This window comes from Brachypodium distachyon, chromosome 4, assembly GCF_000005505.3.
Source record: "Brachypodium distachyon strain Bd21 chromosome 4, Brachypodium_distachyon_v3.0, whole genome shotgun sequence".
Classification (NCBI taxonomy): domain Eukaryota; kingdom Viridiplantae; phylum Streptophyta; class Magnoliopsida; order Poales; family Poaceae; genus Brachypodium; species Brachypodium distachyon.
Window position 1 is genome coordinate 31,124,150 of NC_016134.3, and position 21,591 is coordinate 31,145,740.

The window sequence follows — 21,591 nt, forward strand, 5'->3', positions numbered from 1 at the left end:
CGCTACAGTACCAGCACCTCCAAGCGGAGCACCATGGGCCGCAGGCTGCCCAATCATGCCGGCCGAAGCAGCCGGAAAAGAAGCAGCAACGGGAGCGACGCTAGAAGGTGCGCCGCCACCGCTCGCCGCCAGACCGCCACCGCTTGCCGCCTGGCCACCATCGTTCTCCACTGACTAATTTAAACATTCTTTACCAAGTCCATCTTTATATTCTTATCAATGTTTTGTACTTTTGTAGAAAAGACCGATTCTTACCGGTGTTCAGGGACAGACCTATACCATATACGATATAACAAAAATGTCCATGTATCTATCTCTAATAATAAAAGCAAGAAGGTTTCCTTCGTCGTCGTCCGCCATGCATCAATTTCCGTGCATGTTCTCATTTTCCGTGTCTCTTTACACTCCATCGAACCTTCTTTTTCCTATTCCCACGGCGCTGCCTTCCCGGGCCGCCACCGCCGACTCAACTAACCGCGCAGCACCTCCCTGGTGACCGCTCTCGATACGCGTCGGTGCTGGATTAGACGTGCAAGAGACGAGCAAATGGGTCCAGGGCTGATCGGCGCTATCCACTGCCGCACGGTTCCTCGTGCACTGTGCCACCGCGTGCTCTGATGCCAGTCACGATCAGTGGGCGGCGTGGACTGGGTGCCATGTCCATGGCCGCGGCTGCTAGCATCGGTTCCGAGATCATTTTGATTGAATGTCCAATTATATTGTTATGTTTTGTATAAACATGAATTTTCGCATGCACATGTTTAAGAGGCCGTGGCAACGCACGGGCACTGTACTAGTCCTCTTATAAATCCCATACAATTCTCACTTATATATAAACGAAAGATATCAAAGAAAATTATTCCAGGCCAGGTGTCCGGTGCAACCGAGTGTTAATTTTATAATCTCGCTGTTAATATACTCCATCATGTACCACTGAGAATTCTGTCAGAAGATTCAGTAAAATGCTCATCTTTAATCGTTTCCCCTTTGATAAAATGCTCCATCATGTGTCACCTAGACGAGACATTTGTCAGTAAATATGGTCGCCCATTAGGATCAATGCGACTATTAAAACCTAATCATTGCAACAAACTAATCCTAATTAAAAATGCTAATGATAATGATGGTTCAATAAGGCCAGAGCTGGTCCTATGTGGCATAACAGGTCCTGAACCTTTTTCTAATAATGAAAGAGCATACATTCCTGTCACTACATGCCATGCACATAGCTTATAAATAATTGCAAAACTTAATTAAAATAAACCCCCTTTAACTTCACAAAAAACCCTTTAAAAAATCAAATAAACACAAAAGTTCAACAGACTAAGTTTCAATCAATCACACAGAAAATATCTACCATCACATGTTTATTATTTCTCATTTCAACTTGAGCACATGGATCCTTTCCCCAGTCAAATGCAATTGTCAGAAGTGCTCCAATTCTACAGATTCTGGAACGCGGGAACTTACAGAAATTTTGAATTTTTTTTTGAATTTGCCCGTGTGTGCATGCTATCTGCATGCAGTTCCTAGACATATACACTGGTCCAGATTTGTAGCTCAAGGTTTGATAGCGATGTAATTGCACTTGCCAATCATCAATGTGCATCCACCAGGATGCAAGCTACCTAGTGTTTCCTCTTTTTGAAATTTAGTGTCCAGCTGGTTCGAATTTCCTTTCTTGGATTGCCTCCCAAATAGGAGTAACTACGGTTCTTTCAAATCTTGTTCTAAAACAAGTCGACACCAAGAAACGCCGCCCAGTATGTATCTACACACTAAAACACGTCTAGATACATATGAATCTAAAAAATCCGAGTCACTTATTTCCAGACAGAGAATTTAGCTCTCCTTTAAACAGACTGGCACCCAACTGGAGAACTTCTCTTTTTTTTTTTGCTAGAAACTGGAGAAGTTACTAGCAGACATATCGAGGCTGGAACACAGGAGAAACTCCACTACTGTGAATAGGAAAAATGGGCATCAGAGTGTTTACTGAGATTGGTACAATTATTTAATGAACAAGATTTGTTTTTTTATCCTTGGTATCGTACTATATCAGTACATGTGCTAGTGCACCCCTGTAGAGTTTCCTCCTGCTGCTTCTATTACTTTTGTTATGAGCAAAAGTCCCCTTATTTGGTGGTCATGTTATTAGGCAAGACATGTACATTGGAGAAGTGCTTTTGAGTGATTGCATGAAGAAAGAGGAGTGGAAATTTCATCTGCTTTGCAGGCTCCCTTTTTAACTAGTATGTGTATTGATGATGATCTATCATATATTGGTACCACTGAAATGCATAAGCATCTTTTAACCATTGGTGCTAACCAAATGCTTTATCCTACGAGGAAAATCTTGGTTTGTTTTGCTAAGCACCATCATACATGCTCTCAGACGCTAAAGATTTAATCAATATGGAAAAAAATTGGTGGTGGAAAAATGATTTCGTCTTTTTTATCTCTAAATTGACCACTTGTTTTTGTGATCCGTCTAAACGATGATGGAAACTGGAGTATGTCTTAGGGATGCAATCTCATCTGCCCAGTGTTTCTCTTTGGGAGGTTTAGTATTTAGCTAGGTTGAAAACACAAACCTATTTGAAGGCAATCAATATATATGGACAATGCCAAGAACCAAAACACAAACCCTGTTCCATTAACTTCATGTACAAATATCAATATACTCACTCTTCAAAGTGATGTTCATTTCCCCTATTCACACCAACAAATTTCATTTTCACCAGCCCTAAATGCACAGAAACAGAACCGTGTTGTACAAACTTTTCCTATATATGAACACTAACCAACAACCAACACTACATGCAAATCCCGAACCATTGTAGAACACAAAAGAAGAAACCTACTAAACTAAAATTACAAAGCAATGCCGATAACAAAGAATGGACAAAATTTCTGCTCACATGTCACAACCAAATCAGCTGCAGTCCCAACACAACAGAGTACTTGCCGGCATGCATCAATCTTTGTCAGGTACCGACTCATTTGGCTTCAAGGCGTTTCCCAGCGAATTGGGAGCATTGCCTACAGAATTGCAGGAACCTGGGGACATTGGTCTGAGAATTGGAGATTCCGACCTGGAGGGCACAGGTGATACTTCTTCCTGAGCTAAATAAGCTTCAACAACAGGAAACATGTTTTCGCTGTAGGAGTGGTTGCTATCTTCTTCTGGTTTCCTGTCTTTTGTGTCGTCGTCGCCAAAGGAGACAACATCGTGAGCCGTGTATTGGTGAAAGTCCACTATTTCGCGTAGGAAGCGATTTTCGCGGGCGTACATGGAGTTCTCCTGTGCCAGCCTTGATTTCTCGGCCAGCAATGTCTCCAGCTGCATTCGGATCTGTTCAAGGAGGGATATTTCAGCATATTTTTGGGCGGGTAGGCTATATTCATCAATTGAAAAGAACAACATAAGAAATCAACTTGTGCTATAGCAACAACTGAAATTGACACTGGTTGATTTCCTCAAATGAACAGACAGCTTGACAGTGAATTATTTAGCTAATAGTCAGCCAAAAGTACCAACCATTCATTGTTTATTTCTTAAGTTAAGGATAAATACCACATACTTTTAGGTGAACCAACCACAATAAAATGTACTACTGTCAATTCACACACTTGCAGAAAAAAAGAAAACAGTACAAAACAATAGGTTAGCTCCATGCCTCCACCTATCTGTGCTATTTACAATTGCAGTGTGTCACTGTGACAGTGTGTAGAACTGTGGATAAACTAAGAACTGTGCAATGGATGAGTAAACATTGTCTTAAGTTCAACCAACGCAATTATAAGTTTCAGTTGGGCTAAGAAAACATTACCAGGTCATCATCCTCTTCAGTTTTGACCCCTTTCTGCTTAGTTTCACGCAACATCTTGTTCTCTTCCTCTAGCTGAGCACAACGCTGCTTAGCAAAAGCTAGGTCTGCTTTAACGGTCTTTAGTTCACGAAGTACAAGTTTTGCTTTAGCAGCCATAGCATTAGCAACCTGAAACAATTTGTATGGGTAAGAGAATGCATTGCACACACATAAGTTACAAATGACAATATCCATCTATATAAATTAGTGATGTCTAAATGGATAGTGAAGATCATGAAATGGCTTATTTGCAACCATATTGACAGCTATACCAAGAACTTAATGAAGTTAAGGTCAGTAGTTACTAATTTACTGCAATATATTTCAGCATAAAACACAAATTTACATATGTTCTATTTATTTTCTTTAGAGAGTTAGTGTCGTCATGCTGTTGCTGGCTTAAAATAATAAATGAAACTAGAAAAATGTAATTCTGGATCTCTAGATTTTAGACGGGAATATAAGCATCTTTAAGCAAGCCTTTGACATTTCAAAGGTCTAGTAGCTTTTCCATAAAGGACCTCATAAAGCCTATTCCTAATTGAGCCTATAATCGTATGGCACCTTACGTCGCGAGAAGCTTTTAATTGTGTCTCCTGGGTTGAAGCTTCGGCTTTATTCTGTGAGAAACTAGGAGGGGAAAATGTATTTGCAGCAGGGTTCTGCATATAAACACCGGAACCAGTAGGCTTCCTTCTAATTTGTATCTTCTTTGTTTCCTCGATGATGTTCGATGTCTTGTTGTCGACAATAGTGAGGCCTTCCTGTTAAACAAAGAGATTAAAACTAGTTTTTATCAGTGGAGAAGCCCAAATCGGATAGTCAAGTTCAGACATAGAAACTCTGTCATGTACCGAGAGCGGCAGAGACAATACAAAAAGGGGCACAATGAAGCTATTGCTAATAAGAGTAGTGTTGTGAAGTAAATAGAGTTGCATGATGCTGAAGAACATTACTTCCAAGGCATTTTTTATTCTTCCACCAAGCTGGTTGACAGAAGCAGCAAGTGCCTCAGACCTCTTCCGTGGTTCACTCCTTTCTGTCTTTTCATAGTCCTCGAATGACCAGCGAGACTGCGGAGCCTGAAATAGAGAAGCGACAAGTGTAAATAAATCACCTAAAGGACAAGCCATGGACAAGGAGTGTACTGACTGTAAACCATTCTCTTCCCCTTATGTAGCAATCATATCGAGCTCCGTATATACATTTTCCACCTCACCTGTGCTCCACCAAAAGAGTCGGACTTGCGAGGTGTTTGGCCTTTCCCGTAGTCTTCGAACTTATGAGCGACGCCATCCTCGTCGAGCATCCCCTTGGCCTTCCTCGCCAGGGCTCCCCACAACCCAAGCTTGGGCTCTCGCATGCTGTCCATCGACGTGTAGTTGTAAGCCGGAGCCTGCTCATTTATCTCGCCACAGTGAGACAAAAATAACAACAACAGAGCAGCTACCAATAGGAATAGAAGACCATTTATTTTCTCTGCAACAATAATCTTTGCAAATCCTATATATGTGACACAGACAGAGACAGGCTATGATTTCCCATCATAAGAGAGCACCAGAAACAAACAAACAAACAAACAAACAAACGAACAGGAAGACATGCATCAGATCATGACATGTGCATATTCTCTCGGAGACGGAATCAGCTGGTGATGGGTTTCAGGAGGCGACGTATTTTAGCTAGGATTTCAGTTTTACTAGCTCCAAGAGCCGAGCCGAGCCGAGCTGCCTCCCCGACCCAAATTGGCAGGGAAGATCGGAGGGGAGACGAGACCCGCATCAACCAAATCCATGCTTAAATTGACTATTACTACGACATCATACAGCACCACGGCAATCCTTGGCGAAGATCCAACGAGAGGGGAACGACCGGATCAGCGGGTTGGACGCGACGTGATCCGGCAGCACATCTCGACCGCAAGCGTGGCAAAGTAAACTGGTAGCCAGAGAGATTGAAACGGAGAGAGAGGGAGAGGAAGAGGGCGCCTGCCTGGGGTTGGGGAGTGCTCCGGCGATCGTCAGCGGCGGCGATGGCCCCCTGCTGCTTCCGGCGGTAGGCCATCATGGGCTAGGTGGGTGGGAGCAACTGCTGCTGCCAGCTTCGGCGATCCCTTGCTTTTGCTTGCTTGCTCTGCTTTGGGAAAGAGAGAGAGAGGCCAAAGCTGGACCAACCTGTCAAGCTTCTAACAGATGGGCCCACCGGTGGTCTTTGCAGAAACAACCCCCCTTCCGCATTTTGTTTTTGTTCTGAGCAAAACCTAGTAATATGAAGGTGTGCTGCGCACTGAAACGCGAAAAGCTTACCCAGAAAGAAAAAAAACGATGCTCGTGGGCCAGGCCTCTCCAAGCCCAGCATGGGCCGACGGTTCTCGGCGGGGGCCCGCGGTCCGATCTGCATCGTCTATGGGCCACCAAAAACAAAACTTGTTGGTGGGCACTGGGTACACGATACCATACATTATTGGGCCCAAGAACAAGCCGCTCAAAATTTGCACTAAAATTAAGACAAGTATTTAGTAACATAGTAGTGGGTAGTTCTTAATAAATCTGTATGAAAAAGACAAGTTACAGAACTAACTCTGTATTGGTTTATAGCTTTGCGATGAATCGATCAAATTTATGGAAAAACATACTAATATTTATAATACTTCCTCCGAATGCATGTCACTTATTTTGAAACGGTAGCTACATATGCTTGAAGCAATCATATCATATTGGATCAGACCGGTATCGATGCCTGTGATCTGTTTTATGGCCGATACTGTTGGCACCTGCGGTATTCAATCGTGTGCTTGATTATTCTACAGCTTCTCATCAGCCGCTGCGTTTGTAGTTTACCTGCAAGTTGTGTCTTCTTAATTCTCGGTTAATCTCATTGGAGCGGCCGGCCAGGGGGGCATGACATTACTTATACACATGCAGTCCGGATTTCTGTGTTGCATGGCCATTCATGTCGTGACCACTATTTGTTTTTTTTTTCCATTGAGTGAAATTTGGATTTCTTTTATTAAATTTTTTATAGGAACCAAAATCGAGTCATGCAGCATGCATGTGATCCAGTTTAGGAGAATGATAAACAAAACGAGAGTCATGTGACCTTGGCCACCTGAGCAGTTGGATTATTTAGTTTTAGCAACTAATGCGTGCCGCTTGAGAGTTAGTGAGGACTGCAATTCCCGTATCATTGAAAATTCAAGCCGAGATTATCGTAACAAACGGAAAAAGGACATGGTACACATATGGTGTGTGGCGAAATTCCCGTATGATTAAACTTCTTTCCACAGAAGTCAAACTTTTTTGAAAAGATGCACGTCCCCTGCGACCAAGCTAAAAACCTTGCGAAAACTTTACAAACCTCTCCCTTGATCACGGAAGCGTTACGGATTATGAGATGTTACACATAGTTTGACCTGTTTTTTTTGCATATATGGTTGGTCTTTTCTCGGAAACAGTAAGATTTTTTCCTCCCGCTCCTTTTACTTTCGGTCTAGCGGCGGCGGCGGTTGGTGACTTTGATGGATAACATCCTCGTGTCGGCACGACGGAGTTCGATGGCGTGCTCGCCAAAGTGGAAGGAGGCGGGACTCGGTGCTCCGTCCTTAGCGGTGAGGAGGCGTTCGATTTGCGGCGGAACTCGGTGCTTCATCCTAGATAGGAGATGTTCGGTTTGTGGCGGTTCCCAACTTCCGATCATCCTTAAAACTCCAGTTTCCCTTCTTTCTTTCTATTTTGAGGAAAAATCGCTGCTGCAAACACATCACGATCTCCCTCTGTCCACGTCGGCAGGTCCACGTGCGCCCCCCGCTGCTGACTCACACGGACAGCTGGACACCCATCCATCCAGACAGACAGAGACACGCACTACACTCCACTACAGTCATACTGACAAGTGGGACCCAGCGCATCCCGTCCTCTTCCTCCTCCACTCACTCACTCTCCCCTGTTTCCGCCCCCGGTAAACCCCACCCCCGCTCGCCGGAGGAATCTCTCCGCCCCTTTATATAACCACCAGCTCCACGCTCTTCCACACAGATCCAGATCGTTCCCCTGCCGATTCTTCTCCAAAGGTACGTGCAGCAATCCCCCATTGGATTCCATCCCTCTCCGATACAACCGAGGCAACCGAAAAATCCGAATCTTTTCCCCCCGAACCCTTGCAGGGCCCCGCTCGTCCGCCATGGATCTCCTCGCCGCGGAGCCCCGCAGCCTTCTCTTCGCCGGCGTGGCCCTCCTCCTCGCCACGGCCGCCTTCCTCAAGATCCTCTCCGGTCCCGGGTCCAGCGGCAAACGGCTGCCGCCGACGATCCGGGCGTGGCCGGTGGTGGGCGGGCTCCTAAAATTCCTCGCCGGCCCGATCCCGCTGATCCGGTCCCAGTACGCTGCCCTGGGGCCGGTCTTCACGGTGCCCATCCTCACCCGCCGCATCACCTTCCTCATCGGTCCCGACGTCTCCGCGCACTTCTTCAAGGGCAACGAGGCCGAGATGAGCCAGCAGGAGGTGTACCGCTTCAACGTGCCCACGTTCGGCCCCGGCGTCGTGTTCGACGTGGACTACCAGGTGCGGCAGGAGCAGTTCAGGTTCTTCACCGAGGCGCTCCGGGCCAACAAGCTCCGCAGCTACGTCGACCACATGGTCATGGAAGCCCAGGTCAGTAGTCGGTCACGACGAAGCAGAGGCCCCCTTGTCTCTACGGTCCTCTTTTTTTTGTGCTTGAATGGATGGTGCTGTGGGTTGCTGCCTGCCTGTGCTGGTATTCTGGTAATTTGTCAGCTGAGATGCTTGTTGTTTGATCACGCATCCATCACCACCAGGGGTATGAGTATGAATGGTGTCGATTGAGATGCGTGTTGTCACCCGATACGAGTAAATGTGTCAGATGAGGGGAACACGCAGCCTATGGTAGTAATTCGCATTATCACCAGTGGGTTTCTATTCATCTATGATTATCAAACCTGTTCTTGGTACGCGTGGATTTTTAAACATCTGAATACGCTAGCGAAGGGAGGTCCTAGGATGTTCGCTGTGCTTAGTGTTAATCAAAGTTGAGATCCGAGAGAGGGGGGGTTGGTCTGCTCAGTCACTGGTAGAATTTATAAGTGTGTTGCATCTTGCATGGGCATGTTTGATAGGTTTGGATCTGGATAAATGGAGTCCATTTTTTCTTTGGGTGAATGTTCCTTTTTTTATGCCGCTAATAGAATCATGTGGCAGCAACCATTTCTCTCTTTATGAACAGCATTTATAGTCGGAGATTATCAATGTGGCATGCTATGTTTGGTCCAGTTTTGGCATCTTGTCACAACCAACAACCTTGTATTGTGTCCTGCAAAGTGCAAGGTTGTATTTAAGTATGAACTCCAGGTCAGTGGTACCCTTTTCAAAAGCTTCAGTCAGACATTAACTCAAGGACTCCCTATGAACTTGTTGCTGAAACAGAACAGGGTTCATATGTGGACATTTTATGAAGAAGCTTCTTATGAACTAGATGATTAATTGGTTATTGTTTTGGTCATTTCTTTTGGGTCATTAATATCATCTGCAAATCCTACCTGCAGGAGTACTTCTCGAAGTGGGGAGAAAGCGGCACTGTGGATTTGAAGTATGAGCTGGAGCACCTCATCATACTGACTGCTAGCCGATGCTTGTTGGGAAGGGAAGTGCGAGAAAAGCTATTTGACGATGTTTCTGCTCTCTTCCATGATCTTGACAATGGGATGCAGCCAATCAGTGTCATCTTCCCCTACCTCCCGATCCCTGCTCACCGCCGGCGTGACCAGGCACGGGCACGTCTGGCGGAGATCTTCTCCACCATCATCAAGTCCCGCAAGGCCTCTGGGCAGTCCGACGAAGACATGCTGCAGTGCTTCATTGATTCCAAGTACAAGAACGGACGTCCCACCACAGAAAGCGAGGTGACTGGGCTGCTCATCGCGGCGCTGTTTGCTGGGCAGCACACTAGCTCAATCACCTCGACCTGGACCGGAGCCTACCTCCTCCAGTTCCAACGCTACTTCGCTGAGGCTGTAGAGGAGCAGAAGGAGGTGATGAAGCGACATGGTGACAAGATTGACCATGACATCTTGGCAGAGATGGATGTCCTATACCGGTGCATCAAGGAGGCGCTCCGGCTCCACCCACCGCTAATCATGCTGCTCCGCCAGTCGCACTGCGACTTCAGCGTGACCACGAGAGAAGGCAAAGAGTTTGATATCCCCAAGGGCCACATCGTCGCGACATCTCCATCTTTCGCCAACAGGCTCCCTCACATCTACAAGAACCCAGACTCGTATGATCCTGACCGGTTTTCACCTGGGAGGGAGGAGGACAAGGCTGCGGGCGCCTTCTCATACATCTCCTTTGGAGGCGGCAGGCACGGGTGCCTCGGCGAGCCATTCGCGTACCTGCAGATCAAGGCAATATGGACGCTCCTGCTGAGGAACTTCGAGTTCGAGCTGGTCTCGCCTTTCCCCGAGAATGACTGGAATGCGATGGTTGTTGGCATCAAGGGCGAGGTGATGGTGAACTACAAGCGGCGGAAGCTCATAGTCGAAAACTAGCCAGTGTCTTTAGGATATTTGCTTCCTGTACTTGTTCTGTTCCCCTTTAAGTTCTGTTGTCTGTCACGCCATCTTGTAGGGTATCTTCACCATTGTTCAGGATTCTGCAATTTGCTTCCTGTGGTTTAGATGTTCATTCAGATATGTTATTACACCACTGTTTTTTATGTGAATCTGGGAATCTGTGGTTCAGGATTTGCCACTTGCTATCTTATCTTGCTTGAACTTACCATAGCAAATATTGCACCTTATTTGCGGGATTCACAAACAATTAATCTAATTCTTTTTCATGTCTCGTTTGATGTTTTATTGCATAAATTCGTACCACAAGAGAGAAAAAAAGCAACGAAAAGGTGTTGTTACCGTCTGCACTGGATACCAAGAGACCCAGAAAAACAGTGGAGCGGATTGAACCAAATGATCAGCTATATTGCATTTCTCCTTGTCATGAAGTACGAATCACATGAATATGTCACATAAGGATACCAATTAAAGTTTGTAGTTGTTTGCCATAAATCCAAAAGACCTCAAGGTGACTGTACATTCAGAAAACAATACAGCAGTACAAAATATGTGTACATTTGGTTAGTTCCAGCTTACCAACACTGAGTTTTTTTGTTTTAAAAAACCCGCCCTCAATAGTGTCCGGATTCCATTAGCGATAACGGAAACAGCGAACCAAAATGCTATTACAAGCTCACATTCTGTTGATAACAATGTTAGGGCGGATCACTCTGAGATTTCTGTAAGTTAGCATGATTCCAGTATGTTTTGTCCTCTCTAAACCCCTTCAATGATCCGCTATTGTTCCTTTCTGTTGCTGAGATCGCTCTGCCTCTGCACCTCCATATAAAAGATAAATAACCTCAACCTGCAATCAAGCTAAATCAGTTTAATTATAGCAAACGTAAACGACATCGCCACGTCAAACGAGGCACAACAGATAAAGAAGCTTAAAGTAAATAAGGACTGTCTTGCTTGATTAGGACACGTGATACTTCCAAGGCCAATATTAATTGGAACTGATGAGTGATAACCCCTAAAAGTTCAGAGTCCGTAAGCACCTGTGTCCAACGCTTAAATTCCAAAAATACAATAAAGAATTGGAGTGCAAGCCAGTTTCTGTAAATTTTTAACCGTTTCGAAATCAAAGAAAATGTTTAGCCAACTCAGAAGTCAGAACAGCTCTTCGGTACATAAAACAAAAGAACATTCATAATTTAGAACTGCACTCACAATCATAACAAGTCAGTCTCAAGTGCCGCAAAACTTCATTCTAAAGTAACTCACTACAGAACTTTTAAATGCTCAATTAAAGGATCAGGCTGCATAAGAACACATACTCATTCAAACAAACTAAATCCTCTCTATGACTCCACTTTTCAGACCAAAACAATCACAGGTTAGCAATACCTTTGCATATTTTCAGCAATCACATCATAGTCAGCTTCGAGGCAGACACAACCACTCAAACGGCAAACAACGGCAACATGTCGATCTTGTTACCCACACAAACGATGAATCGATCTTATTACTAGTCACCCCCTCAATCATTTTTCAGCCTCTGCTACCAGAAATCACAGAAGTCAACAAGATAATCAGAAACCTTGATGTAATCCTCCACAGCCTCAATGCGCATCTCCACAGGCTCAATAAGCTCAGCGCACAGAGGAACAACCCTAGATAAGGAACAGGCTAATTGTGATCGAGTCTATTCAGAATGCAGTTTGTGCTTTTGCTCCCTGTGATGTACTACTGGTTTGTTCAGGAGTTTTGGTCTCTCAGAATGTGCTGTCAGCTGCCTGAAGTTTAAATAGGGTGTTATTTTTTTTGTACATGATAGTTTTTTTGCATGTCTGCCTTGCAGCTGGAATGGAACATTGCTCCGGCACTGAGAGCCATCGATCATGTTCGCCTCTGTCAGTATGCCGGCTGCTGCAGTAGCAGCTGAAGCTTGCCCGGCAGCTCCGCTGCCAACAGCTGTCTCACCCCGTCGGCAGTCGCAATCTGAATGAACTTCTCTTGCCATGCTGTCCAATGATCACCGAGGGAAACATGTGATTTGTGGGAGCTAGTACGGTTTGGAAGCATAATATTTTCATGGTTTTATAATCCTTGGTATAGTTTGTCTTGAAGAATTATCTTCTGAGTTTGCGGGCTTAGTAATTCTGACAAAAATCAACACATCTATAACTACCTGAAAAATCTCAAACACTGCTAGCAAAGAGAAAGGGCCTGTTTGGAAGAAGAGTATTTCTCAGTAAAGTTTCAGCATTTAGTTCTAATTTGACTTAAATACCATTTTTCTAAACAGCCCCTAAGTGAAATAGATAAAACTAATCTTTACACTTGTATCATGTTCTTAATTGTTTTACCAGCAGCAAACCTGTAGAAAATTGCACGAACAATGCATGATATTCTACACATCACTAAGTGACGCTTTGTAATTTTTTCCCTGGACGAAAATAACTATATTACCGAGGTTTATCCGCAAGCACCCATGAGAGTAGAGAACAGAAGAACATCCTGCACTGCCTGGCAATGAAGAAAAGAAACAGCATGGCAACATGACAAAAAAAAAATTGTTGAGTAATCTCATGTTGAATAAAGAAGAAACAGCAGGGACTTCCAGGCCAAATCCTTTACCAGATTATCCTTAGTCGGAACAATATACTGAGAAAGAATCTGCATGAAAACTTTGAGTTTAGGTCGTCATAGAAAAAGAAAGAGAAGATCTTCACAGGATTTTTTCGCTGCTTTCAAAATGTGTGTCATTAGTATGCCCTGTGATACTGGCTGTGAATGTACTTCCACATAGACCTAACATAAAACTTTCCAGTTTTCCCAAAAGCCAAGACACTTGATCCTCCTCATGAGTCAGCTGAATTCATCTCAATTCTCACTGGAGGCTATTTCCAAGTTAATTGTCCTTCATAATAGGAGCAAAGCACCTTCTAAACGCGACAACCCACGAAAATGTATAGCAGGTGTTCATTAACATAAGCACCAACCGTGCCAGAAATTAGTGTTAATACCACAACCAACATGCCCTTTTCTACTTTGCGGGTAGATGACTGTTACTTAAGAGATCTCTCCAGCAAGGTGAGTAATCTGTTACTGCATATTATTCACCAAGTATTTCTTTTTTCACCGCTTCTTATCACATACACATTACTGTGTTCTAGTTACCTTCACCATTCACAGAGAAGGCTAGTATTCAGATTTCTTAGATCCTTGCACATTAAGGCTTTAATACTTTAATACATGGGTGCACTGTCCATGATTTTGACTGTTTTTTTTCCTACTCTCAATAACAAGGATGATTTTTAATATAAATTTTGCATGTTTGCACTAAATCATTTGTATTGCATGGAGTACTTTGTTAGAGTATTTGGAACAATCTATCATGCTCAGGTCACAAAGAGGGCCCCAAGATTCCCTAGACAGGAAGTAAGTTCCCACCTTCTGAGGTCTTTACTGTTGCTTGTTGGCACATTTGGAAGCAGCGCAATGCCCTCATTTTTTAATCAGGTGCTGCCTTCCAGAAGGCTTTGGCTGACCAACGTCAAGGCTGACCTATCTTTCCATTGTGTTCGTCTCAAGGATCAGGCAAAGGATGCGCTGCTCCAATGGCTTGTCTCGGTCTCCTTTCCCTGAGGGTTCATGTGTATCTTTCTTTTTTTTACTCTGCTTCGCCATCTCTATCTTGTAGCCCATTGTTCATATTAATATTACTGTCGGAGCCTCTCCTACAGTTTTCAGTCAAAAGCAATTTTCCACCGGACAATAGGATCATATCCAAAAATGCGGTGTACAGACTTTACTGTTCCATTTCTTGTGTTACTTGGTCACTTCCGATTTACTGATGGAAACCGGGGTGATCCCCGGGCCAAAAGGGCCAGATAAATATTAATGTACAAAGGCTCAGTTTGGAGATGCTGAACTGTATTGCTGTGCTAAACTTATTTTATCATCGTCAGGCATGAAATGCTCCGTCCAGTAGTAATTATCTAAATTAATCTTGGGAGGTGCCTGTCGGTGCATACTAAACTATATCAACCACGCACTAACTCATATACCATTAGTACGTCATTGTTCTGAAAACTAAAAAAGAATGACAAGTGTTTTAGCTAAGCCAATAAAGTGGTCAACCTGCTGCAATTAGCAAATTAGACCACAACACATGACTAATTAAGAGAGCACCCCCACCACACACCACCTACTTCCACTGAGCATTTCTTGCTGCAGATGCACCTCTGCAAGATGCAAAACAACAAACCAACCCATTCTTCTCTCTATATATCCCTTATTCCTCACTTGTATCTCCTCAGCCCTGATCTCTCTCCCCTGGCTCTTATATCCACTGTATGCTGCCTGTCTTGCTAGATCTAGCTTTCAAATGCCCCAGCTCACTGCTAAATGGCATATTGATTGGTCATGTTCCTCATCATGGCTCTAGATCTCATGGTTGTGCTTTTACACTTTCGCAGGACTTGAGAAAGCAAGAGAGTGGGATCAGCTTGCTGTGTTTTTCTTGATTTATTGATGTATGTGGTTGGTTCATTTCTCTGTAGCTTTGATTTGTTCCCTTCTAGCTAGGGGAGCATTGGGTTAATTGCATGCGATATGGGCATGTGTGCATAGCCCACATGTGTTTGTCTATGTGTCTCCATCTAGCTTTCATGTCTATACTGATTTGATGATAGGTTCATGAGAGGTAGAATAAATCAACCTTTATATCACTTGGATCGATTTCTATCTGTATGCATCAATCTCAGGACAAGTAAGAACAGGTCCGTCTTTATATATGCCTGTTATTCCTTCTTTTTTCTCCCTTGGTTTTTGGCATGTGTGTGTGCTGATCTGAATATGAGATTAGGTTTTTCAACTTGGTTGGAGTTCTGCTGGGAAGATTACCAGCTGAGTACTTATTGACTTCTGGTGATGTGCTCTCTCACTGGTCTCTCTTTTAGAATCTACAGAAGATGATCGACATACCTGGTAGGTTGGTACAGTTTTTGCAGGACCTGCATCTATTTTGCATGTCTATCTTCTGTGGAAATTAGTGGTACATAATAGCTTTGATGCATGATTAGTGGTACATATAAATCAAGGTACCTAGAGGCTATTGGCATCTTATATTTTCTGGAACTTAAGCAAATGGATTCCGGCTGAGAGGAGAAATAAGACTAGCTGCTATTTGGCAATCATATTTATGTATTCTAATTTTTCTGTTCATGTATGCACATAGCTTAGGCTAATTCATCATGTGCTCTGCTACATAAGTGCTCTTTGTTGATATCATTTACTAGGCAGTTGATTTCGTATTCCTTGAGGAACTCATTTTACTTGAAGCTTTCCATCTCTTTTGCATGTTCTTGCAGCATGCCCCCTTTGATCGGCACCAGTTATTAATTATGAAGATGTTTTTTTTGATGACACTTGTTCATTCTTTCTATTTAACGCACCTTGACCGATCCCTTATTTCCTAAATTACTTTGTATTCAGACAGTGACTATTCAAGACTGTTAATCAGCTGATCAGGTGATGTATAAAGTAAGAGAGGGTCTGATTTCATGACCACATGCATGCTTATGTTGCTGATCTACTAAAATTAACAGTTACAGTTAATGATATGATGCATTGATACATGATTTTCTCCTGGTAGATTCTTCTCTTTGATTTTCAACAAACCAGTACTACTGGCTAGGTCTTCCTGTGTAGATACAGTTATAGAGAGAACCATTAATCACCTGTAGTTCTTTATCTAAAAAGGTAATTACTTGCAGTTATGTCGTGCTAGTTGAGTTTTGAGGCATTAGTTAGTTCTTCGTTGGAAGGTTATAGCAGAAGGAGGAGGAGGTATTCATTTGAGGGAGCTTTCTTCTGTCCACCCATGGGAGGTAGCGGGGATTGAACGAGCTGCCGACTCATTCACTCGAACACACAGTGGATAACTGGATATGCAGACTAATCCAAGGCATAATATCTACTAGTGTGGAATAATATCTACTGTGTGAATGAGCGAATGAAGCGGGAGATTGTTCTCTCTTTCCTCCTCCATGCTTGGACTGAAGGGAGCTCCCTCACCTCTCATCACTTTCTCCCTCTTCTCCTTGATCAGACCATCAACAACAATCCAGATTCTGGTAGTACTTCCTCACACATGAATTTATTTTACGAACATATATTAAGCTAAAATGCTAACTCAAGTCTGGTCCATCAGGTCCTAAGAGTTACCTGTTGTTATCACCACTAAATTTGGTTCCATCTGATGTTTTTTCGTTCCTTTTTATCGTTATCGCCTTATTAGTAATTACTACATCGTACGTAAGTTATTGTATATATTTTGATTGATGTAGCAGAAAATGCATCTGCTTACAAAAAGCCTGACGCACAAGTTACACCTCTGTTCATCAGTATAACTGTTGTAGTGTGTACTATATGGTGGTACCGTTTTAGCTGGCATGCATGTATACAAGCAGGCAGTAGCATAGTTTTTATTTGTGTTCTATATGCATGGACAAGGTACACCTACATATGGTGATGTTACATGTGTTGCGGCGGTAGAGCATTTTCCTTGTGCAGGCTTTCATGATTAATTCAGTACTAATCGACGCCTGCTTGCTAATCATGCATGAACTGCTAATTAAATCACAGCATATCTTCCATAGATTGCAAGTTGTATATGTATACAATAAGAAGGGCTCTCTTAGGGCTTAATTAGGGCATCATCACCTTGCTAGCACTTCAGAATAGGCTATGGTATGTAGAAAACATGTCTAGGGTCATAGGCTTTCCATTAAGGTCAAACATACAACCTTAAACTACCTACCAAAGCAAGCACAAAAAATACTTGGAACTTGTTATGCCTCCCAATTTTGTGATCTCCACTATCATTTTATATTGTCCTAATTGCATGCCTAAGTGTGCCCTTTTGGCAGAAAATTACTTAAATAGTCAACTTGCCTAAGCTTTACTGAAATCTCGAAGAACACAGTGTGGTTATATTTTATAATTGACTACCTTACATATCATGTTCTAATTTTTTAATTTAGCAAATGAAATCCCTGCAAGCACACTAGTGGCAATCAGAATATCAACAAACCAACACACTTATAATTACTACTAGCAAACATCTTAAAGCATCAACATATATATTGCAGGCTTAATAGAGGGGGAGGAACTTACTGACCTCACAATATTTGTGTGGGTGTCTGCAAATTAAAGGCAACAATAGCCTTTTTGAGATGCAGCTGATGGTGGCCTGGAAGAAAAGAAGCCCTTAAAAGAAGAGATGAGGCCTCCTCTTCCATCTCAAGTGCTTAAGAATCGCACTGACGCTCCCCTCGTGCCACGGTGTATTGTATATGCCCTCCAAGTACAGCAGCAAGTGCACCTGCTGCTCAACTTTTGATATGCTGTTCTGGGCTGCCCTTCCCCATGTTGTTTCCTCTCCCATCTATGTGCTGATGTTAAAGTACAATATGTTCAGGCATCGCAATGCGTGCCCCATAATTAATTTGTGTCATATACATGTTCAGATGCTGAAGTACAATCAAGCTTGTTCTTTATGCCTGAATACATGAAATCTCAGACCTATCAACGGCCGCACTCCTTTTTCTTCAGAGAATAGTGTAGTCCTTCCTGGGGAGAACACTGGAGCGTGTGATCCAGGCATCAAGCCAGTTCTATCAAATGTTGATATGCTTATGGTAGATTTTTAGAAATGCTGGTATGGATTATGAGCATGCTAGGCAGTGCCATATTTCATAAGTAACAGTATGCTACATTAGTGGCTCTGAATTCTTCCAGCATTTTCCTTTATTATACACCATGCATGGAAAATAGATCCAATTAGAGGGGGTCCAAATCACTGCTTAGTCTTAGCACTCCCTTCACTGGCAGCAATATTCTCAAGAGGCAGTAGTGAGCCCCTGGCATTGGAGCTATAAGCCTCAGAACTGTGCGGATTGGAGATCATCTCCAGCAATACAATTTGTGCATGCTTCTAGTGTAAATCATAGTTTTAGAACGTGCTGCATTCTCACCTAATTCCGAAAAGGACCTGTGAAATGGCCGGTGCCATAAAAGAATGCACATCATCTGAGATAGCAACATAGTACAGATGGACATTCATGAGATTAGATAAGAAGGCCAAATACCTCTCTCTTTCCATGTACATAATGAAACTCCAGTAATATGTATCCCTGCCATCGAGTACCCTGCAAAAAATTGTTCCGGCAAGAGATGCATTAGGTGACGCTTGCAATTTGGACAAGAGATCAACTTGCCAGTTGCCAAAGATAACAAGCATACACGTTGGGCTTGCGGTTGCGGGGCTGCGGTACCACTAGGATGTGCATTGCCGTGGCAGGCCTTTCTTTTTTTAGAAAGTGCAATAGATCGGTAGAGTGGTACTACCTCCGTTCCATAATTCTTGTCTCAAAATTGCCCAAAAATGGATGTATCTATTCCTAAAAAGCGTCTAGATGCATGTAATATTTCGACAAGAATTATGGAACGGAGGGAGTAGATCTGTCTGTTGCGTCTTTCATGTTGTCGCTCCATGGGTGCTCCAGGCCTAGTTTAGCTAGGTGTGTGTGAGCCCGCGGTCCTGGTTTTTTTTCCCTCAATTAAATGGTAAGTTCTCCTTAACCGAATGGCAATGCTCCTGTCCTCGGTTTCAAAAAAAGGTTAAATGTAGGAGTAGCAAGTATCTGTACGCGAGAATTTCACATGGCATATTAGCAGGTTGTTCTGAGGATTAATTGATCCATAAAACCATCAATCAGCAAGGTTGATCATGCGCCTAAATAAGCAAAACAGCAAGCCCGTAATAAACCAAAAAATTGAAACATTTACAAATATCACTCGATGATCTGTATGCCAAGCAAGCAGCGCAAACCGGAAGCAATTAGATTTGGCTGTTTTATTAAAACCCGTACCAATTTACCGACGCAATGCAGCGCCAAGCCAGGAGTGGTTCGTTGTCTGGCGAATCTACAACGGAACACAGTAGGAGGAAGAGAATACAGGATTAGTTACCACGGCGGCGACATAGACGGAGGAAGCGGCGGCGGCGGCGGCGAGCCCTAGCGCGGGTTTCGTCGGAGACGGAGGAGGAGCAAGCAAGCCGCCCCGGCCGGCCAATCCGTCTGTCCTGCGTGCGAGGAACCTGGCGGCGCCAAAGAAGGGTTCCTCCGGCTGGTCGCCGGTGGCCGGAGCCCGGAGAGAGAGAGAGAGAGAGGCGACCATGAGGAAGAGCATTTCTCTTCTCGGCTGGCGGATCAAAACAATCCTGGGCTTTCTCATATGGGCCGGTTTGTTCCTCCCGGCCCACAACAAGATCAAGATCAGCCCACGACCTTAGCCGTTCGTTGGTTGAGTATCGACGGTGAACATGGCTAGAATAATAGATAGAGATCGATATATAAGGAAGGCTAATTAATGTTTTTTCTGCATTGGTTATCTTTGCTTCGAAGGTTATTTTTTTTTCTTAATTTGGCTACAACATTTATTTTCTTAATTTGGTTACAACATTTATTACCACTACCAGTAAGCAATTGATTGTTGCTTTAGAATGGCAAGCCATCCGAGGAGAAATCATTTTTCTCCCCCTTTTGTGATGCTTACTTATCTTTGATGGTTTCCTCGTGTTGTTGCTTTGTTGTTTTTGATAATTAGAGTAAGGAGTGCCAATGTTCGATGGTACAAGTGCGAGTATAGATGTAGGGCGTGTACGTCGGCCTTATAGCGAAGATCGCCGTACACTTTGACAAGTTGATACGTCGATATTTTTTGAATAGGTTCGGTCGACCCTGCGGGTGCGACTTAATTCTATGTTAGGAAAGGCTTCGAGGGGGTTGTTAGCCAAGGGCTTGGGCCGAGCGGATCTTCCCAAGACACCTTTTGGCGAGAGGTTTGTCGGGGCCGCCTCGTACTTGGACCGAACGTGTCTTTCCAAGTATCGAGATTAGGATACCCTCAGAACTCTAATCCAACCCCTTTTCCTTCGAGTCCGGGCCGAACACGTCTTCCCGGATCTCGAAACTAGAGCTCTTTGCAAGAGGCTCTAGCTCTCTCCCCTTGAGTTTATTCAAATTGAGAGTGAGTGATACATGCCCCCATGGGGGTTATTTATAACTTAGGGGTTCATGACAAAAAACCATGGCTATCCTTGGAGGAGAGAGAAAAGTGAGGCAAAGTGGTAAAAGTAGCTCATTTGGTCCATAACTTTTGTGTGCACCATGGGGGAAAAGAGGGGCTTGGTCCATGGTCTACCATGGACTAAGGGCCCCCTTCTCGCACCTTTTTTGCCCCCCACTCTATCTCATTTGACCCTTTGATCATGGCATGAGAGGATTGATTCGTTGACTAGTCTTCCTTTGCCACATAAGATTGACCGCGCCACGGAGACGTCTTTGACTCGTGCTTGCGAAATGTTGACTTGGTCGTCGCCACGTAGAATTTACGGTCCGACCCATTTAAGAATTTTATTTTACTACAACACCTTGTAACACCACTACTAATTTAATTGTCTATTTGACATGAACATGATGTAATAGTGATAGATGTTGCTTCAGATTGTGGGGTAAATAAATACTACTACTAATTTAACTATTATGACATGGACAATAACCTTGTGGATTTTTTTCCCTGGATTTAGAACCGGAAAATATTTGTACCCTTACTTCAATAATTACTTGTGTTATTGGTTAAAATTGTCATAATACTCCAATGGCTGAATGTGGTGCATTAGGTGTTGTCACATGTCTTTTTCTTTTCTTTCTTTGCATTTCGTCCCAGATCAAGTCGGTCAACTTAGCCACCTGGACGCACGCGCACGTGTCTGACATTTCGTGCCAAAGAAAAAGCGCATGGGTATATCCAGGTGGACATGTCGCAGGCAGTGGCGGACGTGATAGAAAACCAAGGGGCTAATTTCGTATAAACAACGATATGCAAATTTTTTTTATTAAACAATATTTGAATTTGCAAAGTACCTCATCAAATTTTTAGTTGGATTCATACAATCTTAGATGTTCAGTTTCATCGATTTACATGGTATTTGACATGGTATAGAAAAAATGATTGTGTGCACCGATTGATGCAGAGGCCAGGGCTTCTACCCTTTTTTGAAAAAACAAGGTTTAGAA

The 21,591-nt window shown here is 43.5% G+C and overlaps 3 protein-coding genes, 1 long non-coding RNA gene and 2 other non-coding genes across 11 annotated transcripts; 3 read left to right on the top strand and 3 right to left on the bottom strand.

Annotated features, from left to right (window-relative positions):
• Positions 1 to 2,614: 2,614 nt before the first annotated feature.
• On the bottom strand, positions 2,615 to 6,034 carry LOC100832283. Its single transcript, XM_003577805.4, has 6 exons — positions 5,865 to 6,034; positions 5,092 to 5,268; positions 4,829 to 4,954; positions 4,442 to 4,636; positions 3,834 to 4,001; positions 2,615 to 3,355 (listed from the first exon to the last, which is right to left on the bottom strand). The coding sequence occupies exons 1-6, from the start codon at positions 5,937 to 5,939 to the stop codon at positions 2,978 to 2,980; spliced, it is 1,119 nt and encodes a 372-aa protein (XP_003577853.2). The 5' UTR covers positions 5,940 to 6,034; the 3' UTR covers positions 2,615 to 2,977.
• Positions 6,035 to 7,780: 1,746 nt separating this feature from the next.
• LOC100832594 (obtusifoliol 14-alpha demethylase) lies at positions 7,781 to 10,644 on the top strand. Its single transcript, XM_003577806.4, has 3 exons — positions 7,781 to 7,941; positions 8,035 to 8,522; positions 9,431 to 10,644. The coding sequence occupies exons 2-3, from the start codon at positions 8,052 to 8,054 to the stop codon at positions 10,430 to 10,432; spliced, it is 1,473 nt and encodes a 490-aa protein (XP_003577854.1). The 5' UTR covers positions 7,781 to 7,941; positions 8,035 to 8,051; the 3' UTR covers positions 10,433 to 10,644.
• A 196-nt stretch (positions 10,645 to 10,840) lies between these two features.
• LOC104584645 lies at positions 10,841 to 19,710 on the bottom strand. 5 transcript variants are annotated; one of them, XR_001407411.2, is made up of 5 exons: positions 19,481 to 19,710; positions 18,598 to 18,657; positions 18,484 to 18,500; positions 17,628 to 18,079; positions 10,841 to 11,303 (listed from the first exon to the last, which is right to left on the bottom strand). XR_001407411.2 is itself a non-coding variant. In XM_014901912.2 (3 exons), exons 1-3 carry the CDS (start codon positions 19,700 to 19,702, stop codon positions 11,223 to 11,225), a joined length of 363 nt encoding a protein of 120 aa, XP_014757398.1. In that variant the 5' UTR covers positions 19,703 to 19,710; the 3' UTR covers positions 10,841 to 11,222. The 5 variants fall into 5 exon arrangements, 1 of the variants encoding a protein (XP_014757398.1); XR_001407412.2 differs by lacking the exon at positions 18,484 to 18,500; XR_732483.3 differs by having other exon boundaries at positions 17,628 to 18,500.
• LOC112272449 lies at positions 14,656 to 17,975 on the top strand. 2 transcript variants are annotated; one of them, XR_002966233.1, is made up of 4 exons: positions 14,656 to 15,225; positions 15,312 to 15,433; positions 15,941 to 15,988; positions 17,599 to 17,975. It is a non-coding gene; the product is annotated as an uncharacterized LOC112272449 (long non-coding RNA). The 2 variants fall into 2 exon arrangements; XR_002966232.1 differs by lacking the exon at positions 15,941 to 15,988 and having other exon boundaries at positions 14,658 to 15,225.
• On the top strand, positions 16,274 to 16,553 carry MIR319A (microRNA MIR319a). Its single transcript, NR_126912.1, has one exon. It is a non-coding gene; the product is annotated as a microRNA MIR319a (primary transcript).
• Positions 16,347 to 16,476, bottom strand: MIR7742 (microRNA MIR7742). Its single transcript, NR_127029.1, has one exon. It is a non-coding gene; the product is annotated as a microRNA MIR7742 (primary transcript).
• Positions 19,711 to 21,591: the final 1,881 nt, after the last annotated feature.